The sequence below is a fragment of the Sebastes fasciatus genome, chromosome 9 (assembly GCF_043250625.1).
Source record: "Sebastes fasciatus isolate fSebFas1 chromosome 9, fSebFas1.pri, whole genome shotgun sequence".
Classification (NCBI taxonomy): Eukaryota; Metazoa; Chordata; class Actinopteri; order Perciformes; family Sebastidae; genus Sebastes; species Sebastes fasciatus.
This window is the reverse complement of record NC_133803.1, coordinates 21505079-21526888: the sequence shown is the minus strand read 5'-3', so window position 1 is coordinate 21526888 and position 21810 is coordinate 21505079. Positions and strand designations below refer to the sequence as shown.

The window sequence follows — 21810 nt, the reverse complement described above, 5'->3', positions numbered from 1 at the left end:
GCTTCTACATATAACATGATTGAGTTACAGTGTGAAATAGAAGATGGATAAAAGGTGCCAATAAGAGGGGGAAAGCAAGACAGGGTTCACAAATCAGAGGACATATCCCAGCCTCAAGGATGTTTAACTGTGACAGAAACCTCTCAAATCTCGCTTTTTATTAAGATTGTTCCCTATAATCCATACCAATTCCATGCTAATGAGAAGTCAAGAGATGACCTTGATGGTGCAGAAGCAAGAACAATCATGGAAGTCTCTTTTATTCTGTGCAAGGAAGCCAGTTTCTGCATTGTATTATATGGAATATAATGAGCCTACATGGACATCTCTATTTAAACTGAGTATTAGTTTGTTTAACCCTCTGGTCACAGAGGGTTAATAAAAGCATATTCTGTTTATATAATCACAAATAAACTGGTATTATGACATTATTATTAGCATTAACGTAAGTGGTGTGGGCACTGTACCATCTCCATGGTAATATTCTGCAATGTTCTTTGTGCTTGCATGCAGGAACACTTGTGACTGCAATAGGAAGATGAAATACCTCCTCATGAATAAATCTTGTTGTACAATGATCTTCTTATCTGGAACACTTTGTACATTTACAAAGGCACTTAGAGTCTGTCATCCACCGCTACCCGACATGCTTTTCACACAAACAAACATAAAGAAAACAAAGTTAAAACCCCCTTAAGATAACACATGAATGCATGAAGTGTTGCTCAGTAGCGCGCTCTGTTTTTACGCAAAGGTTGAGTGATAAAAAATGAAAGAGTGTCATTGAGGTGTGCTCGGTAGCTGCTCATCTTCTCCACATGGTTCGTTTTATTTCTTCATCCTTCAAGCAGCGTCTCGAGATAACCCACACACTGACCCCCGCCGGGCTGAGTATATTTTGCGCAGCAGTGAAACACCCAGAGTTTTGTCTTGTCCCTGGCATTGCTCGGAGTTTTTCTCGTGGTTGGTTTGAATTCAGAAAGTATTAATATCTACACATATGTTAATAATGAGATCCTCCAGGTATCCCGTGGAGAATGTTTTATTCAGAAATGCAGCTGAAATCTTCTTTACTTGACAGTGACTTTCACTCTGCTGCTGATGATGAGGATGTGAAAGACTTTAGAGATTATAAAAAAAATCTGAATGTGAGGATCAAACGTTTTTCCTGAGAGTCAAAAGATAAGATTGAGAGGATTTGAACAATAATGATTAAAAAAAATCCTTTTAAAATAAGAACAAAGGAGTGGAACATTTGACTTGAATATTGTCTCTGTCATGCACGGGCTGAGGCCTCGTTCCCTCTGAGTGAGTTGCATTGTCGGAATTATCAATGAGGGCTAAACCCAAGTAAACTGAGCGTTGAAAGGGTCTGATGATAGACTATGTGATGAATTTTAAACAACCATCCACTCGCACACACACACACACACACAGACACACAGAAGAAGAAAAAAGGCAATATAAATGTACATTCCTGTCAGTCAAGTCATATAAGTCTAGTAACAAAGACTCATAGAGTGCTTTGAAACTCAAACCAATGACAGAGATAACAGTCGTATGAAATGTTACAGCAGACTACACAGTGAAAAACGTGCAAAATAGATGCCATAAAAATTCACTTTTGACGACTTGAAGTTGTGAACATAACATTGACATATAGAGTAGGTGGTGGAGTAGGTGGACCCAAACACAGAAGACTACAGGCAACAGGGACATGAAAAAATAATGTTATCTCAAGGTTTGGTGCAGGCAAATCAGAACTGAACATCTCATAACAAAATCAGGATTTAAATACAAACTAACCTGACGAGAGGATGAAGAGCAGGTGGAGAGACGGCGGGCGGAGAAGCTCTGGTGAGAGGAATGAGGTGATTAGAGAGCACTGGGAACAGGAAGCAGCTGATTGGTTGGGAAGAACTAACAAGGCTGATTCAGAGCAGGTGTGAAGACGGGTAAAGGAGGGAAAGGCAGTACAGGAAAAAAAACAGCACAGAAAACCCAAAATGCAGAAAACAACTCAGTCCAGTCTACAAAGAGTCTGAGGGTGTCTGGACACGGTGCCAGACTGTCTCTGCTTTCCAAATCGCATACTTTTTCTTTTTACTTTTAGTAGCCTACGTACTGCAGCTGCCCTTTCAAAGTAGGCTATGTCCTGTAGCATAGGATAGGATAGGATAGGATAGCAATTAATTTATCCCTGTGGGGAAATTGCAGTTGCACAGCAGCACAGATTCTAACAGAAGAAGTAAATACATAAAATAAGACAGGGCATACAATAAATACAAAAAATACCCAAGTGATAAGCATGCAGTATGCATACAATTGGTACATATTCTATTTCTCATAATATTGCGCCTTGAACTTTGACCCTCTTCCTCATGTGGTGCCTTCAAATGAAACTCGTGAGCTTGTGTTTACAACATGGGAAGTCGTGTTCACAATATGCTTGACGTTCAAATGATTACAGTTACTGTAGTACTATAAGTCTTGAGAACACCGCTGCTAAGCAATGGTTATATTAATGTTACTGTCAGCATCTAGAAGCCACAGAGGCTAACAATTTAGCAAGCCAGCAAGTGGGTAACATAATGCAGTTAATGCAAAGGCATAATGACAGAGGAAAAAGATTTGCCCGTTGAGAATATCAATAATTTCCTCAGACATATTGTAAAATTATGAAGAAGAACAACATATGACTAAAATTACAATATATTCACTTATTATGCACCGAAAAATGAACTTCCATGTCCTCCGCCATTTCTGACAACGTCAACAAACACGTCACAAAGTCGTGAACTCAGAGCTTTCAGAAACTTTCCACTTACGAGGTCGTGAATACCACGAGAGGAGGGCGTTCATGTGGACTCTTCTCGTGAACACAGTAATCACGACCCCATTTGAAGGCACCAATATACCCGCTACTGCAAAATGCAACCGACTGTAGTAGGACATCTGGTATTTTTGTCAAACTGCATTTGACATACTATTTATTTGGACATACTAAATTCTTTCATAGCCAGCAAAACTTGCTAGCCAGTTTAGAGAATTATTCTGCTTCCACTTCCACTTGTTTACTAAGAGAAAATGGGTCCCTCTTTGTAAAGCGTCCTTGGGTTTCTTGAAAGGCGTTATATAAGTCAAATGTATTATTATTATTATTATTATTATTATCATTATCATTATTATTATTATTATCATTATTATTATTATTATTATTATTATTATTATCATCATTATCATTATTATTTATGGTTTGGGGGGATAGGAGGGACATTTATTTTTACAATTAACACTTGAAATGATGAAGGCACTTGCAAATGACATGGTAGTACAAAATGTAAACCATACTTTGGTGTTTCAGTTTTATCTTTACTTCAAAAATGACTTCAAAAAATATTCAGCCATTTATTTTCCAATTAGTAACTAGGTCATCAAATTGATTTAACACATTCCACCATTTAATTAGGTATTAATACCAATTTCTAATTCAGCTAAGCATCAATTATTTTGTGATTTATGAATCCTTTTTTATTTTATACTATTTCTTGATGAATTAATTTACAATTGCATCTCACTTAATTGCTTTCTAATCATTTCCAAGCCTCTTTGAGCCGTCCACGAGATACAGTCTTGTTTATTAATGTTGGCCCCTGGGATTCTGCCGAAGTGGAGAGATAAACATGTTTACGATGCATGGCCACGTATATATGGACGGTATATATGTAATGCACTCCTGGCTGTACCACCACATGCGGGTAGTCACTAGCAATCACTGCCACTTTCATCAATTACTCTAAATACCCGCATTACTCCACGAACAACAGCGGCGCTTGAAAAATCAAACTGTATCTTGCAGAGATCCACCTATGTGCTGCGGTGTATTGGAATTCCTGCACAGAGCATTGATTTTCCTGAATGCTGAGCCTGTGGAGGGTAAATACACACTATATTGAGAGACTTTCCCTCCCGAAAACCAGCAGCAGGCAATTGCATCTGGAGGAAAAAAGAACATAAACCCATGACAATCTGTTTGGGATTGCTGTAAAGCACAATACTACATCCAGGCACGTATTCGAAAGTCTTTAATGGAAATTCTTATAGTTTTTTCAATACACAAGAATTTCCATCAACAAAACATAATGTGTTTAGCAAATCTTGACACAGTGGGAGGCTTATGTCTCCTCTGCGGACAGGTGCTTCGGCGGCAAACTCCTCCCTGAGAGAGAACGGTAGAACATAAATTCATATGTAAGTAGGCTCCGTTGTTATGGCTGTTTGTGTTCTTTCCCCTGGTTGGCCGGCCTTTCTCTCGTGAATATCAAAAGGGATGTGTTGACACTGCATGACTGGGATCCAGTGTTTAAACAGAGCTGTGGTTTCACACATGGCAACAGGAGGAACAGAAGAGGTCCTGAAGGAACAGGCTGCAGTCTATTTTTGTAGTCTTTTTGTTTAACCCAATTACAGTGTCAGCGTGTGCTGACTGGGCCAACACCAGTCAGGTGCCTCCTTTGAAAAGTGGGACATTATACACATAGAAATATGATGCAGCCAAAACAATTGTGGGCTGTCTTATACGTTGAGACAGGGAGGAAATGAATTACACACTGAGCACTGGAGGGTGGACAATGAAAAGGCAGATTCAGGTTAACATACAATAACAGCTCCCTGATGACAGCATGCGACATCTTTCCGTGACCTTGGCGGCTATCGCCTGTGCCAAACCAGCCTGGAGGAAAAATAGACAAATCACATTCTGTCTTTCCACATCTTCATGTGTTTCAAAACGTATACCCCGAGATAAGCTTTCAATGGAGCCCTCAAGCCCGGTTGCAGTGACAATAAAAGCATAAAGCCGGTAAATAAACGAAGACACGGCAGCGCCACCTGAGGCCCTGCTGTCTGAAATCAGCGCGAGTTTCAATTTGGAGGTTTCTTTTCTTAGCAAGCAAATGAGGTAATCATTCTGTGAGAAGGCACCGGTGAGGCAGGATATGAAAACCCCGGCTGCTTTTGGGAGGCACGGCTTTGAAAAAGAATCCCATCCATGAGCTGCTCTGTTTAACTGCACTGATGCGCTTTTCCCTCAGCATCCGCCCTCCAGCCATCCACCTGAGAAAGCACTTTAGAAGCCACTGAAGTAGGGCGGATGACAGTTTTGCCTGTGTTTCTCCTTTGTCAGTTCTACTGTGTGGTATCATCTTCAGCCCCAGTGATGCTCTCAGATCCCAGTTATGAATCATCTGAACTGCATTTCATCACTCACTTCTTCCACTGGCAGACTGCTAAAGTTCCTCATTACTCCTGTGAGGCTTAGCTTTTGTTAATTCAATCTATCATCATCTTAATTTAATATCAGGGAGGCAGCTGTCTGTGATATTTTACATCATTGTCACACACAAACAGCCATTACTGCTACCACCAATAATCTAAATACTATTTTCTTTGATTTCTAAGTCACCTAACACCACCACTTCAACACAGAGCCATGCCTGCTCTAATAATAATCATCCACAGCTACAGAAAACTCTCTTTTGCTGTTCAGTAATGTGTAGAGACGTGGCGTTATTGGGATGGGATGATGTCGGTGAAGTGAAAAGGTGGATTTTTTGCTGTCTCCCTGGTGTGGACAAATGCGTCGATGCCACGGTCTCGGTGTCACCGGTGCCTCTGGGAAATCATTATCATTCCAGGTAACGCTGGAGCGCAGACAGCAGATGTGGGGACTTGTTAGGAACTTTGTCTGTCATTGTACCCTTCAACAGACATCACTCTTAATTAGGTCTCCATGGATAAGACGAGGCATCTGGGCTGTTTGCTCATGAACGGACCGAATGATGTCCTTTGTGCTCTCATAGCCACACACACACACACACACACACACACACACACACACATGCTCCTCCTCCACTTTTTTCAATGCTTTTTAAGTAATATTCCACTAATGGCATGATATCTGTGTTACTGGGAGGCTGTTGGAGCTATCACTCCATCTAGTGGCTGTTTTAACCCGCATGAGACAACCACAGGGGCTCTGCAGTGCACCAGCAGCTCAGCTGTAGTGCCCCCTGTGAGCTTTCTGCTCCACATTGGTGCTTCTCTGGAGCAGCGTCTCTGTTTAATGACGGTGATCCATCAATCACTTCTTTGTCTAACTATTCATTTATGCATTGACTCTGCTCTGACATAATTGATTTCCCCCTGTATACAGCTGATATACTCTCATTGGTATGACCAACCACAAGATGTAAAAATCAATGGAGCATTGAACAGCTCAGTTGTTTAGACATCTGCAATGTGATCAGATGAAGAGAAAGCGCTCATAAAAAAATAGTCTTTGTTATGAATAAATGTTCCTACAAAAAGGTGTATAATTAAAGCTGGACTAATCATATTTCTATATTAACTAATGCTCACGTTATTAAAGGTAGGGTTGGTAAAGATTTTAACAAAATTGTTTGTTAGTTGAAATTATCAATACATCCCGACAGCAATCAAAAAAACAAATGCTACGACAAAAAAAAGGAACAAATCCGGTATCTGTGGCTGTTGCACGACTGTAACGCGGAATTCACACCAGCATTGAAGTGCGAAGTGTGTACTGTGGCAAGCTGCCATGCAATGTCTATGTAAAGCTGCGGCGGACGCTCCCGAGCTCGGCGATTCTCGTTTTCATTTCGTTTGAAATGCGGACAAACAAAAGTTGGGTGTTTAACTTTTAGCGGTGAAGTGAAGACCAGAGAAGACCCACAGCTGATCAGTAAACAGATCCTGTGACTCCTTTTACACTGTTCGATGTTGACCTGTGTTACAAAGAATTTCTTCCCGCCTGAAACACATGAACACGCCTCCCGGCTGCAGGAAAATGTAATTATTGCGGCGAGCCGCACTTTGCCGCTGCCTGGTTTGAATTCGGCATAATAAGCCTGCAAGTCTTCAACAAGCTGCTGTAGCTTGACAGCTGTGAGTATCAACAATAGACATGTTCATCATTCAAGTTCATTATTATATATCTATATGATAACAGTGGGGGAGTGGCTTTGGAGGGAGGTCTGAAGCGACTTTCTCACTAGATTTAGGGACTTTTGGATCTAGTGCTGCTTTCATTGGAAAAGAGTTGGCAACACTGGGCTGGGTCTTTCGGTGGGATCATTTTTAAAAATCTAGTGTAAAAGGAGTGGAATGGAGATGGCAAGTATATGCTTGCTGGTTTCTCAAGATCACCCACCCCGCTTTTAAGAGTAATGTAAAAGGTGTCTTTCTCCTCAAATCTAAGTAGCTTTTTGGCATCTTTCAGGTTTCATTGTTTTGGTTTTACAGCCTGCAGCTAAAACTGTTTTGGTTCACTATCGCCTCACCAGCATTGTTCCCAGATGTAGCAAATAAACCCACTGTATGCTACCTGCTCACCACCAAACTGCAGACACACAGTTAGTAACTAGCAGGTGAGCTCAGTTTCAGAAAGTGAATATTGATCTTACATTCATCAGGTGGACAGGAATATGCCTCTGAATGAATGCTAATATTGCTCCAGATCTGCTGGAGGTGTTAACAGGCAACTGTTTGCTATCATGTTTTCCATAACAACCATGTAAGGCGGTAGTACTACCTGTTGGTGTGTTTACAACTTGTTGCACCGCCCCCAAGTGGTTAAACAAAACCAGTTAATCCATGTTTAATTCAGGTAGAAAATGTAGCTTGGAGCATAGCTCCAGATTGACCGAATTTCACTCCATTTCTTGGGACTAATGGTATGAAAGTTTAATGGTGTTTTGATTGTGTTTTAAGGTATTAAAGACTCCAATAACAGAGTGGAGAGTCATGTGTATTTGATACATGCAATAAGTTTTTGTGGAAGAAGATACGTTGAATACCCTCGTCATTATATCAACAAGACCCAATGCATTTTTCAATTAGTTTTATTTACATTTCAAACATTGCAGGAATAACACAATAACATTGACTATTCAGTACCGTGAAAAAAATAAACAAATGTGGAATTAATAAAATTTACTTTAGGATTCACATTGCAGTAAAATAAAAACATTTTTAAGACTATTAAGTGAGAGTGAGGAGTCAAAATAAATACAATGAATGAATGAAATTCAGACTTGGAATGTATTTAGATGGACCATTGAGGTAGGTAGGTGTTTAAGTCACAATCATCATTATCTCACTGACTTATTTTTTTATTCATAACAGAATGAAAACATGTGCACTGAGAAAAAAAGACATATAAGGAGTGGAAATATTATTTTTCGCAGTCTGATAAGTGTCTTCCCTTCATGTTTTTAAGGCACCTAAAAGCAAACATTTACAAATGGCTCTTTGTTATAAGGAATGATTTATGTGTTAAAGCTCATCCAGGTAGCTTTGAAATCTATAATATTCCTTTATATCATCACGCCTTCTCGCTTATAAACTCCTGCGGCAATGACATTGATAAAGTGCTCAATAGTAAACTGTAGTCACTCAGCGTTAGAAGAAAAATAGACCTCCATTTCAGTGTGTAAGTGTAAAGACACATCTTTTAAAAAAAGTACCTCATATCATAAAATATAAGACATCAGCGAAACATAAAACCCCGTTGACAGCGGTGGTGAGAAATGAAGACAAAGCTGTAGTCTTGAAGAGCAAATGATCTACTTTAGATGCTTTTCTACATTCAGGAATAAGTCATTTGAAGAAACCTGGTCTCAGCAAAGATGTCCTTTAAACGTCTTTGCACGCATTCGTCTTTGAATCGCCCATATTTGACAATATGTCATACACGTCGTAGTACATTAAGTCACAGACTTATTTCAGTACAGGTTTTCTTCAGCAAGACCATCTGAAAGGAGACAGAAAACAATATTAGTGGACTGTAACTTTAATATCTGTGAATATATGAAAGGAAAATCATTAGATCAGTGTCTGTGTAGTTACCTTGCTGAAGGCCACTCTGCATATAGTGATTGAGTTGATGCAACCCAGTGTTTTGGTGGCGTCCCAACTGCAAACCGAAGGGATCCGTGACAGTGAACTGCTCTGCAGGCAGCGGGTCCTCTACGATGAGACCGAGGGACTCCGGATCCAACTGATGGGGGTCACACAAGCTGCTTTTCCTTGCCACCATGTCCAGGTCTTTCAGGATGCTGTCGAACACGCCGTCGTCGACGACCAGCTCACGCTTCAGAGGAAGGGCTGATGGGAGAGTAGGCCAGTCGCAGGCTGAGGGCAGGGTGTTAGTGGTTGCATGTTGGGCCACGTTGTGAAGTGGGTTAAAGGTGTGATACATGGAGAAGCTGCTGGCCAGGGAGGAGATCTGCTGAGCCAGAATACTGATCTCTGCCTGCTCCCTCTCGTCGTAATGGTTCGACTCTGTGGATGTGGGAGACTGGTTGGGGGTGAGAAGATGTATGGGCAACACATGGATGGGAACGTGATGCACCTGGACGAGACTGCCCCCCTGTGGCTGCTGGAGGAGGCTGAAGTCGTCTTGATGCAGAGCACAGTCCACCGGGCTCTCACACGTGTCCGACACAGACAGGCGGTCTGGAACTAATCGAGCATCAGCGGTACAAGCTGGGAAATCATAGGTGGGAGATGAGGAGGAGAGTGGAGAGCGAGCGCTGAGGAAGGCTGCCTGGTCAAATGTTTGTTCGGCGGCGGCTGCAGGGAGGGAGTCGGAGGGTGATTGGTGACAGGTGAGCCCTGCCTCTGGGTAGGAGTAATAGGAGGGAGAGCACTCAGGGGAGGACAGCAGCTGATCGGTGTATCCATGCACATCCATCAGGAGGTCATGGCTGAGCTCCTCCTGCTGCAGAGGGGAGCAGGAGGAGGCCGGGCTGTAGGGAGGGGTGAAGAGAGAGCCGCTGTCGCCCGAGGGAACAGGTGAGCTATCGCCACGGGAGGAGGCGCACGCCACATAGTATACATCTTGCTCCGACTCCCTCCTGGCTTTGGCACCTGGCTCCTCGCTTTGGCTGTTAGACGTCCTCTGTCTTTTACAGCATTTAGTGTTGCTATAGCTCTGAGAGTGATGAGGCGACTGTTGACCTGCAAAGTGGCAGGTATTTGCCAGAGATGATGGCTTGAAAGCATCGCTGCTGATTTTCTTCTGCAGAAATCTGGCCTCTGTTTCACTGCAAGAGCAAAACAATGAATTAAGTTTGTGACTTGAAAAACATTTTTTTTTCACTGTCAGCTCAGGAAAAGTGAAGTTGGTTTTACCTGATGATGAAGTTAGTGCAGTTCACGCTCTTGCACTCAGAGTCCTTGTTAGCTCGAATGTAGATCCAGGTCCAGGACAGATCCTTGCACTGGAGTCTGAGCACCATTTCCACCTGGAAGCCCTCATCTGCCTGCACTGGACGGGACAGGGAAGAAACATTCAGGGTTATTATCATGCACACAATAAAACCAGCGCTCCATCACTAAATGTTCTACTTTAAGCTTGCAAAATCAACACAAAACTAAAGAAACTAAATTAAACTAAAAACGGTCTTTCTCTTCTCGTGTTTTGGAAATTAACAATGCCATTTTTCAACGTCCCTGAGTTCATTCAAACCTTCTCAGACTTTGTTTTAGAGTAAGAGAGGAGTTGAAAATTGATCCTTAAACTTGCACACGGCTTGCTTGCTGTAGTTGGTGGTATTTAATGTTCTAAAAAATACTTTAAATATGTTTGTAGTTTTGTGTTTGGAGCCTTAACTTGTTTCTCATTGCAAAAGGCTGTTGTCGTAAGTATTCAATCAGCATAAAACAAGTTTTCCTTCAACAGATCGTACACTTACTTAAACTTCTATGAGAATCTGCACTCAGTGAAAGATCTTCAGGGTGGACGAGACTGTACCACGATCGGCCGGTCATTTCTTCTGACGAATACCCCAAAAAATATAAAACACTGAAAAAGAATGAAAACATTTGTCAGTAAACCAGCGTGAGAACATTTTAATTATATCTGTTTAAAAGAGGATTTATGAATTTACCTGTCTGACAGCTGAGTGAAGGTCATATCGAGTCTGTGGACACTGCTGAAGCTGAGACAGCAGTTGGAGTCAGAGCTCGGCAGGCTGTTGACCGTGGGGGTGCACAGAGCCACAAACAGAGGCTCGTTGGTGGGATGGACTGAAGAGGAGGAAGACTGGAAGCTCCCTCTGACCAGCATGGAACAGCAGCTGCTGTGATGCAGTTTGAAGGCCTTGGTGGTTTGCATACAGCATATAAAGCTCCTCTCTGAAGAAAGATAACAGTTTAGTCTGTCAGTAGCACGAATAGGATAGCAATTCTTTAGAAACTATGAATTAAACGATTTTATGGTGACCAATCTCTTGAATTTGTGATAGTTACACACAGTAATCACAATTTAAAATGCTTCACAAAGAAGTGATATCTAAGTCTTTAAAGTTACCTGATGATGAGTTGTTTTTAATATCCAGGTTTGATTTAACAATATCAACATCAGAGCGTTCCACCATGTCGTAGAAAGTGTCTCCTTGAAGCACATCTATCTGGAAAAATTTGTTTTTTTACCATTAGATACAACACATGAAAAGCCAAATGAGAACATTAAAGCACCAAAAGATGTCCCAAGTTGACTCACCATGGAAAGGCCGAGATATTCAGCTACATTTTCGGACACGTAGACCAGCTTCCCCTGTGCCGTAGTGACCAGGATGAAGCCGTGCAGGGCTGGAAGAAAGGCCTCGTATGGCAGAGAGCAGTGAGATCTCACCCCAGCTGGGAGTCCTGAGGGAGGAGAGAGGGAGTTCAGCCTTAGTTACACTCGATGCATCTCTGCAGGTTGTCTTTGATATAGTCCCTGCGGTGCTGCAAACTTACCCCCATTTAGTTTAACAGGGACGCAGGCTGAATGTAGATTCGTAGTTCAAAGATATTAAAGAATGACTGTGTGAGGACTCACCCTGGAAGAGAACAGACTTTCTGATGTAGGCACAGATGGCGGCCATGGAGTGCAGGTAGGAGAGACGCTCCTGGTCCTCCTGGGTGATGGGCAACAGAGCGCGCATGTCCCTGATCTCATGATTGATGTGGTCCCGTCGGGCTTTGGACGCTCCTTTGGTGGATCTGTGAGAGACCATGGTCACGGAGGTCAGAGGTGGGAAGAAAACTGAGGGAAGTTTGGTCTACTGCCACACTTGCATTTAAAAAAAAAATCTGTCCTCCTCCAAGAGACAAGTGTGGAGGAAAAAAAGAAATCAAATGAAGACAAAAGGAGTAATTGGCCTGAACCAATTTCACAATTCAGCCTGGTGTGCCTCTTCCTCAAGGGTTCCTATGGAAACTGCTGATATGAGAGGCTGTCGTGTCGGCGGCAGACACGAGGGCTCTCAGCAGACTTTGTCTGTGTGATCAGTATCTGTCTGGGCCCATCCACCGAGAGCCGGGGGTTTTTATAGCTGCCAAGGCTTCAGCGTGGGCGTCACACACAAAGGGGAGGCTGGGCTACTGCTGCTCCCTTCATTGCCTTATAAAGTGGGTGTCCTCGGAGCGGGGCGCCCCACGTCACAGGGACACACAAAGTGCCACAAAAGGAGAAATCTATCAGTTTGTATCGCAGCGCGCTTAACGACAAAGATCCACTCAAATTATGCAACTGATAGGATGTGTTTGAGGATTTATTTTAGGGATACTCGACCAAGATTTTAAGCCACAATTAAATTCACAAAAACATTATAAATTGCCACTAGTAGACTATTATTCTATTATTTCAAAGTAATTTATGAATGATTCTGCAGCAAAGCATCCTGGTATTGACTAATCTGAACCAGCTTGATATGTTTTAATGCAGTAGGGTGAATTAGCCTAATGTGGGACATTTTTTTGCATTTCAGATTTCTGGAATATATTGTGATATGAAGCCAATACATTAAATCCAAACCCCAGTACTACATCAGAAATCCCCAGGATGTGTCCTAATCAGATATCACTCATAAAATAAAGTTTTCTCAGAAAAATGTTGATTTTCTAATGTGGGACAGTCATGTCCAAAATGCGGGACACTGAAAAGTCTGTTAAAAATCACCTTAATTAATGTAGGAAACATTAAAATTAAATGTAGCAAATGTGCAATCTCATGTTCAGTAATTTTAACACTTACAATGTTATTGCTGTTACAAGACCGAGGCTTATGCGTGGATGTTACATGGAGAATCGAGCAACATCGAACAAACAATAAGACTATAAATGATAATAATTAAATAAAGAATAATGACTATAATAGCTTTCAAGCATTTAGGCATATAAGAAAGCCATAAAATATCAATAGTTTTGTTGACTTGTATTTGTTTGAGGAAGACCTACACCCACTGGAGCTTATAGGTGTCCCACATAAAGGCAGTGTCCCACTTTAGCAGCACCATTGTGGCTGGATTAGTCCACATCACATATACAGTAACAGGCTGCAGACAGGAGAAAACTGGATTAAGTGCTCCCTGTGGTGCATTCACTGCAGGGTTGCAGAGTTAATTTTCTAAAACAGCCATGTGTTGATTCAGCCACTAGAGGACATGGAGCAGAGAGGAAGAGGAGGAGGAGGAGGAGGAGGAGGAGGAGGAGAGGAGTCACTGACCTGAACCTCCTGCAGAAGGAGCTGCGGTGATCCTCAGGCAGATGATGGGAGGTGCACGGAGCACTCACATGACATCTGCAGGAGTTGCACCAAATAGTCATTTTGACACTGATGTAGCCACCTAGAAGGTAAAACATACACATTTACTCATAATAAGTGTAAACATTTTTTTAAAAAAGCAATAAAATGTCTAGATTTTCCTTTAAAAACACACATTTTTGAGATATAAACTAATGTTGTCCCTTGGTTAAAGATGTCCTACCTACCAGTCCTCTACTGCTCCTGGTCTGGATGAGGAGTGTCCAGCCTTTGTGCGCGTCCCTCCTTTTATAGCCCCAAAATAACCTCTCCTCCATCTCAACAAGAAGAAAAAACAAAAAAAGGATAATGTTGCTTGTTGTGACGCGATGACAGATGATCGAGGCGGGTTATATTTAGTGAAGTGAGTCCTATAAATAACTCATCAGATCAGATCGGACGCATTCTAGTGGTAACGATGTGAGATATGATATTATTTCATATAGAAGAAATGTGTGTGCGTGTGTTTAATGCGTGATGTTTCACGTGCGTAATCATGCAGCGTGAGCAAATATTGTGTTAATTAGATAATAAGAAAATATTGATTTAGTGGCCAATCAGCAGCACCTGATGCTCAGAATAAAAGATGCTGCGTTTATTGAGGACAGTTGAAGTTCACATATACTCACTTTGATTCATATAAAGAGAAAGCTTTAAGTGTTGTGTGACTATTAATTATTAATTAAGAGTTCATTCTCATCGCAACAGCTTAGATTAAAATGTCATTAGCCAACAAACTCACACAGTGACACAGAGGGACTATTTCCCAGGCGGAGGGATATTGGTTGACCACGTGTTTAAAAATGGATTTTTCACTCATATAACATCCATATTGGATAAACAGACCAACTTTTTTACTTTTATATTTGTAATAGAGACACCAAACCAGTTTTAACTCGTGTAACCCACTGTAAAAAAATACTCCATTACAAGTGAAAGTTCTGAATGTAAAATCCTAAAGTAAAAGTATAGCAGTATTACCACTTAAATGTACTTAAAGTATCAAAAGTGAAAGTTCTTTTGCATAAAATGCCCCCCTGTGAATGATATGTTATAATAAATTACATTTCAACACTGATGCATCAATGTGTAAGCAGCTCAAGGACTTTATATACAGCTAGGGAGGTTAATGCACTGGTTCCCAACCTAGGGGTCGGGCTCCTCCAAAGGGTCACAAGATAAATCTGAGAGGTTGTGAGATGATTAATGGGAGAGAAAAGAGGAAAAAACTAATTTCTGATACACAAATATGTTTTAATTTTTTTTAAATATGTATATACAGTATATATGTGTATATTGTATACATACATATGTACACTAGAGCTGTCAAAGTTAACGCGATAATAACGCATTAGAACAAATTTTAATTTGTCGTTTAACGCCACTATAATTTCTTCATTAACACAATTGATCTTTCAGTTTTAAAGTTAGAGTGAAGATACTGGTATCATATGAAACTAGAAAACCTAAAGAATCCATTGTCATACTAGCTTGTCGGGAACGAGGCTAAATAACGCTCCTTGCGTTAAATGTTGGCGAAGAAAAACTGGCATGGCCATTTTCAAAGAAGTCTCTCGATCTCTGACCTCAAAATATGTGAATGAAAACGGGTTCTATGGGTACCCACGAGTCTCCCCTTTACAGACATGCCCACTTTATGATAATCAAATGCAGTTTTGGGCAAGTCATAGTCAAGTCAGCACACTGACACACTGACAGCTGTTGTTGCCTGTTGAGCTGTAGTTTGCCATGTTATGATTTGAGCATATTTTTTATGCTAAATGCAGTACCTGTGAGGGTTCCTGGACAATATTTGTCATTGTTTTGTGTTGTTAATTGATTTCCAATAATAAATATATACATACATTTGCATAAAGCAAGCATATTTGTCCACTCACATGTTGATAAGAGTATTAAATACTTGACAAATCTCCCTTTAAGGTACATTTAGAACAGAAAAAAAATTTGATTAATTTGTGATTAATCGCGATTAACTATGTACAATCATGCAATTAATCGCAATAAAATATTTGAATCAATTGACAGCCCTAATATACACACACATATACTGTATATACATACATATGCATACATACAGTATGTGTATGAAGGCATTACCAGAATGGAGGCATATTATAAGAATATAACCGCTGAGTTATTTTTCATGATGCACTTAGAAGTTAAATACAACAGGCTGAGCACAGCATCAGAGTTTGACTGCAATGTCATTATCATTCATATCTCAGCAGAAAACCAGCTTGATGCATCATTGTTTAATTTCTCAACAGATTTGGGAGGCAGTCGGCGATGGCAGTTTGTATTCACAGGGCTTTAACTGCGTGTGTGTTACTCACTCAATTAAACCCCTGTTGGAAGGGAATTAAGCTACAGGTCTGCGAATGTGACGCACTGAGAGGCAGAGCGGCTCGTTCACTCACACAGCATTAGTTCCTTTAGCAGATGAATAGATTATGGGCGTCACAAAACATGACCGAAGCATATTAGAAAACCTCGCATTTTATTAAAGGCTGCAACTCATCTCACAGGAGTTACTACGGATTAAAGTTTCCCTGAGAAATGGTGATTTGTTGCTTTCTTTTACGTCAGTTTTGCAGGACTTTAAGCTACAGCTTTTATCCTCTAAGGGCTCGTCCTCTGTTAATGCCTCTTTTCTCAAATCCCCAATTTAGTGGCCCCAACAACGCCGGGAGGCAGAGAACTAGAACTTGAGTGAGGGAATTGCACAGGGAGAGGGTGGACAAGACAAAACAAATCACTCCGAACAAATCCTCGGTCTGATTCTCAAGGGCCAGAGGGATCGTCTGAGTCCTGAGGGGAAATTAGAGAGTCATTTGGCCGAGTGTCTCCTCGCATTAGCGCCTGCGTAGCTGGCCACGGCTAGGCTCCGGGGCCAGACAGAGGGACCCGGCGCAGCCCTGCTTCCTGTGTGCGGCGGGGCCAGGCGGGACAGGGTGTCTCTGCTGCTTCACTTTAAGCTGACCCTCCGTCTGTGGCCTGCACTTAACACTGAAGATAACACTGGCTTTATAGCACAGGGCTGGTGACAGACAGGAACAAACTGCCAGGCCGCTGCTGGTAGCAGAGGCAAAGATTGGAGCTGGGGTTCAGGGTGAGACACTTTCTAATGATGGGGACCCCCAAAGCAGCCGCACGCGTCCCATTAGGTAGTCTGACAGCCAGTGGTGGGGGGGGGTTGGGTGGCACCATGGCTTCAGAGTACCCACTGAAGTAGACGATGAGGGCTATCAGACAGGCCGGCTGGGCTAGATGCAGCTCTCTGGATTTCAGCAGGAAGCAGAAACTGCTGGGTTCAAAGACCTGGTGACTATTAAACTCCACATACAGTAGCTCCAAGAAGAGACCGAAACCCATAGATTAAGAGGTGGAAATCTGGACGCATCTGGCTTGTTCTTTAAACATCATATTGAGGTCTTCCACTGGGTGGAAACATGTTGTTTAAAAATAACTAACTGCAAGTTTTATTCATGATTTTAGTGGGCCTTTTTATTTTGAATTCCAAAAGTCCAACTGTGTGAATTAAATCAAATTTTTAGGCGTCTGATTTTGCAGCTTTGCTCTAAAATAAAAGAAATTAATTTGCATGCATCATTTAACAACAAATGCTAAACATGTAGGGGACCATTTAATCGTTTCTTGAGCCAAATCTGACCCCCGGGCCGGCAGTTTCACACCCAATGATGTGTAGAGCAGCGATCCTCAAAGTGGGGTCTGTGGCACTCTGTCAGGACGACAGTTATATCAAGCGACAGCGACGGGAGACTAAAATTCGTCATGTGTCTTCGGGTGCTGGCGATCAAAGCCATGAAGCCGGCAAAAGCTAAAACGACATTTGATAACAAAGCACCCAAAACAAACTGGTATTAACATGATTCAAATTGAAATGTGTTTCTGTTTATCACTACCAAACAGGTCTGAAGTATTTAGAATATAAATAGTTCCTATGTCATCTAAGAGGACAAATGGTAGTAAGCATTATGCTTAATCAGTGTTACGATTACGAGGGGTCGTTTCTCCCCTTTAGGGGGTCCCTGAGCCCATAAAGTTTGAGAACCCCTGGTGTAGAGAGTCTATTTGCACTGGCAAAATATTATATATTATATATTATATATATATAAGACTGACATGTTCAGTTCAGTCTTCAGTCCAAATCCGTACAGCTTTTAAAAAATCATCATTCAGTGCAACAAGTTCTGATGACGGAATAAGTAACGAAACCGAATGTAAAATAGATACAAATGTTAGCAACTCAAATTGTCTCAGATTTATTGATACAGTAATAAAGTATATTGCACAGGAAGTCCTGACCAACCTCGACAGTCCCCTCTGAAAAATGTGTCAAATATAAAATTAAAATAAAAACAATGAGCATAGGGAGCCTTCACAAAATGTATCCAACTACACTGCATACTTTGTTGTTTTTCCTCCAGGCATTCTTTGTTGTTTATGAATTATTCAACCATACTGTACACTACAAGCCCTAAAGATAGAATACACTTCTTGGCATGAAATCAGTTCTGTCACGTACTTCTGCTTGGCAAATAATTACTGCTGAATAACTTAATGAGTGTGCGCTATAATTTAATGATGCACTTTTTCTTGAGAGAAGCGGGTTTTTCTAGGTTGGCTGTCACCCTGCCAAGTTTGATCATCTATTTGCTCACAGAGTTAAATGAGAAATAACAGGAAACTGTTTTACATCACTGCTTTTTAAAACGTAATGCCAATCACTAACCTGTGAGTGACCATCACTGAGGAAATTTGTTGTGCAGGTATTTTATTTTTTTACCATAGTGTCTATTGTCATTTGTTTAATATTTATTCAATGTGATATTCCTGAAAAGTTCTTGACTGAAAATACCATCACCTCTGATCTTCACACGCAACAAGGACCAAAATCCTGAAATAAAAATGACTTCCACACCACACATTAGAAAAAAAAAAAGAAACATCAGTTTGCCATTTGGTGTCACATAAACAGTTTGATTTGTTCACCAGTAGTTTGTTTTTTGTGTGAACACATGATTAGCTTCCCTGTGGTTTCACTGCATTAGCTGTTGTATAGTCCAAGTATAACTGGGGTACTGAGGAATATCAAGAGTGTGATATGTCCATGTGCAGTGTACAGGGCATAAGACTGAGTCACATTGGCACCACCGGTCTAGAAATAAAATTCAGAATTGGTTCGGGCAGACAAAACGTCTCAAACTCTGGAACTCTACGGAGGCAAAAAGCAGCATCGACATGTCTCCTCTCTGTAAGGCCTGACATGCCACGGTTGGCTTTAGTGCAGTTATCTGGTGACTTCGACCTGCGTTTAAGATTGTTTACACTGCTTTACATGACATACACAGATCTGTAAACATTTACCATGTAGGTCAGTGTTATCCAATCCTGATGTTTGGGACCCGGAGCCATGCGGGGGTTAAATCTAACCAGCTAATCAGAGACTGATTGATACAGATTTCAATTGAACTGTCTGGTCGGACAGAAAACAACAGCATTCATAGTACCAAAGACCAGGACTGAAGAGCATTGATGCAGCTCACAAGTGCATGGTAACACAGTTCCTATTCACATCAAAATAAATAGGCAGTATAAATAAAACTCTTTTGCCTGTATATTCATCCTCACCAAGTCACTCATTTCAATGTCATGCCGTATTACTTATTGTTTATTAAGATTTAAAGGATGTCTGGTGATATTCTGTCATTTTTTTGTCAACAAATCCCATAAAAAACGGGAGACATGTTTCTTCTAGGGCTGCAACTAATGATTGTTTTCACTGTGGATTATTTTTCTTGATTAATCGATTAGTTGTTTGGTCTATAAAGTGTTAAAAACTAACTGGTAAAAAATGTCGATCAGTGTTTCCCAAAGCCCAAGATGACGTCCTCAAATGTCCTGTTTTGTCCACAACTCAAAGATATTCAGTTTACTGTCATAGAGGAGTAAAGAAACCAGAAAATATTCACATTTAAGAAGCTGGAATCTGAGAATCTTAACTTTTTTTCTTAAAAACTGATTGATCGATTATCAAAATAGTTGGTGATTATTATAATAGTTGACAACTAATCGATTAATTGTTGCAGCTCTAGTTTCTTCATAACAATGAACGTGGCCACTTTAGTTTACTTTGAGTCAATCCTAAATACACACAGTTCTGACTGTTCAGACTGAAAAAAGTCCCCAAAAATGTTTAACTGTTGCTACAGTGCCCAGCTGTTTTTGGCAATGATTCAACCTTGGTTGGTACCGTTCAGTAGGAACAAATGTGAGCCACAGACAGCGTAGGGAAGTGCTGAGAGATGGACTAACACACTGTAGGTTTTGGTCTTTTTATGAGATTTGTTGACTATATCAAAACTATAGAATATCACCAACCTTTATCCTTTAACTGAAGTGGATGGAGATGAAAGCTTTACAATAAAAACACCTCCACCACTGCTGTGTTTTCAAAGTTTTGTTCTGAAATTTGTAAATTAGAATAAAAACACATAACCTGAATAAACACCCCCCAATTTGAGCTATTCCAAGTCATCTTCCAGCTGTGGTCGGTGTGTATTCTAATAACAGCCCTTATGCGTTAATAACATCTGCTCAGGTTCAGCTTTGCTCGCAGTCGCACACAAACACACTGGTTTCTCACCGATAAGCAGGTCGCGAGGAGAGTCTCTGATCGCTGTAGGATTGTCTATAAGAGGAACAACTACATTATGCATATTAGTGATCATCTCCCCCACAATAACAGGCAAACTGAAGCAGATGGGCTAGGATCATGTGTAGACGGGACCATGAGCTTACACACATACACAGTATATATTTGCATCATGATTCCCTTCTACATTTGGCACTGAAAAACAAACAATGGGGTGAGGGGGCGAGGTGGCGAGGTGGCGAGGTGGCGTGGCAGGTGAGTCGCAGTCTTCCAGTGACATTTCTTGGAAGAATACGACAGACAACCACAAATACGAACTTCCCTGTGAGGGGAGAGTAGATGTCTAATGTATGGGTAGTCTTATTAAAGACTCGATGATACATGCTATGGAGGGAGGTAGATGGATTTGATTATTTTACAAGGCGGACAAACGGCTCACTTCAGTCGCCCTGCAAATCACCTTTGAGATGGAAAGATGCTCGCCAAGTTATGATGAAGTAGGGTAAAAGGTAAGCATTGAAAATCAGTCAAACAGAGCCTTTCACAAGCATCACATCACATACCCAATACTCTCTCTCCTTGCATTTAACACCAAAGTAATAAGTTAGCCTCGTCCACGCCATACACGGTGTACATAACTTCATTTCTCGCAACATTTACAAGGTTTTATGACCTAGTTAGAGCTGCAAGATATACAAACTCCATGACCATCTCAGTCTCTTTATATCTGGAACAGAAGGATCAAAATTGTCTCTTAGGGGAGATCTGTTGAGTGTGACATCAGGATGACATCCTCAACAAAGAGGTTAGCTCTCAAGACCTTTGGCTGAAGTTCTTGTCTCTTCCTGTGCTTAAGATTAGAAGTCTATGATTATCATAGGCTGATTTGATTTCTAGAGAAGCTAGAAAGAAGACAAAAAGGTGTCAACAATTTCTGTCGCGTGGAACCAGTTTCTCGAGGTTTAAAATATCCTTAGGCATGAGAGCGCTCATGGTGTCCAAGGAAGTCATACGCAGGATCTTTTGAGTTTTCACTTGAAGAATGTGGGAAAATAAATCCCATACAGATCCAAACTCTACAAAAACAGTCCGTCGGAGCTCAGTTGATTAGAAAGAGAAAGAGCTCAGGGTGCTGAAACAGAGCGAGGAGTCCTGGTTCTGCTTCACATTCAGCGGTGTCAGCCGTGGGAGGAGAAGATGGGCCTGCTGATGTTGCTGTTGGTTGTCATGGCTGCCAGTTCCCACCTGGACGGGAAGAATCAGAGGCAAGCGTCTTAGGATACCTTCACATGTTTGGTCCAGATCATAGACTGGCATTTTGTACCGTAATATTACGGTAGGATAGTAACTGATTTCATCGTTGCACTCAGTTTTATTGGGGAACTGCTACAATAGACGGGGTACGACACAAACGCATAACACCTCTGGTTGAAGTCCTTTTCACTTTCTGATGGATCAG

The 21810-nt window shown here is 41.2% G+C and overlaps 2 protein-coding genes across 3 annotated transcripts in view; both read right to left on the bottom strand.

Annotated features, from left to right (window-relative positions):
• Nucleotides 1-8517: 8517 nt before the first annotated feature.
• On the bottom strand, nt 8518-14051 carry npas4l (neuronal PAS domain protein 4 like). 2 transcript variants are annotated; one of them, XM_074646636.1, is made up of 10 exons: nt 13839-14051; nt 13577-13697; nt 11909-12072; nt 11588-11733; nt 11396-11495; nt 10974-11220; nt 10779-10888; nt 10216-10351; nt 8929-10127; nt 8518-8833 (listed from the first exon to the last, which is right to left on the bottom strand). In XM_074646636.1, the coding sequence occupies exons 1-10, from the start codon at nt 13930-13932 to the stop codon at nt 8805-8807; spliced, it is 2346 nt and encodes a 781-aa protein (XP_074502737.1). In that variant the 5' UTR covers nt 13933-14051; the 3' UTR covers nt 8518-8804. The 2 variants fall into 2 exon arrangements, with proteins under 2 accessions (XP_074502737.1, XP_074502738.1); XM_074646637.1 differs by having other exon boundaries at nt 13843-13927.
• Nucleotides 14052-17934: 3883 nt separating this feature from the next.
• The window catches only part of klhdc3 (kelch domain containing 3), a 31558-nt gene continuing 27682 nt past the window's right edge, over nt 17935-21810 (bottom strand). The window contains exon 11 of the mRNA XM_074646638.1: nt 17935-21596. Coding sequence (XP_074502739.1) covers nt 21530-21596 — 67 coding nt within the window. The 3' untranslated portion in view covers nt 17935-21529. The remainder of the gene's footprint in view (nt 21597-21810) is intronic.

Excerpts from the sequence above, each read along its gene's own strand:
- npas4l (XM_074646636.1), bottom strand. The coding sequence starts at position 13,932 with ATGGAGGAGAGGTTATTTTGGGGCTATAAAAGGAGGGACGCGCACAAA. Across the intron at positions 11,734-11,908 it reads AAAGTCTGTTCTCTTCCAGG|GACTCCCAGCTGGGGTGAGA; the intron begins GTGAGTCCTCAC and ends CTCCTCCCTCAG. Across the intron at positions 10,889-10,973 it reads TTCACTCAGCTGTCAGACAG|TGTTTTATATTTTTTGGGGT; the intron begins GTAAATTCATAA and ends ATTCTTTTTCAG.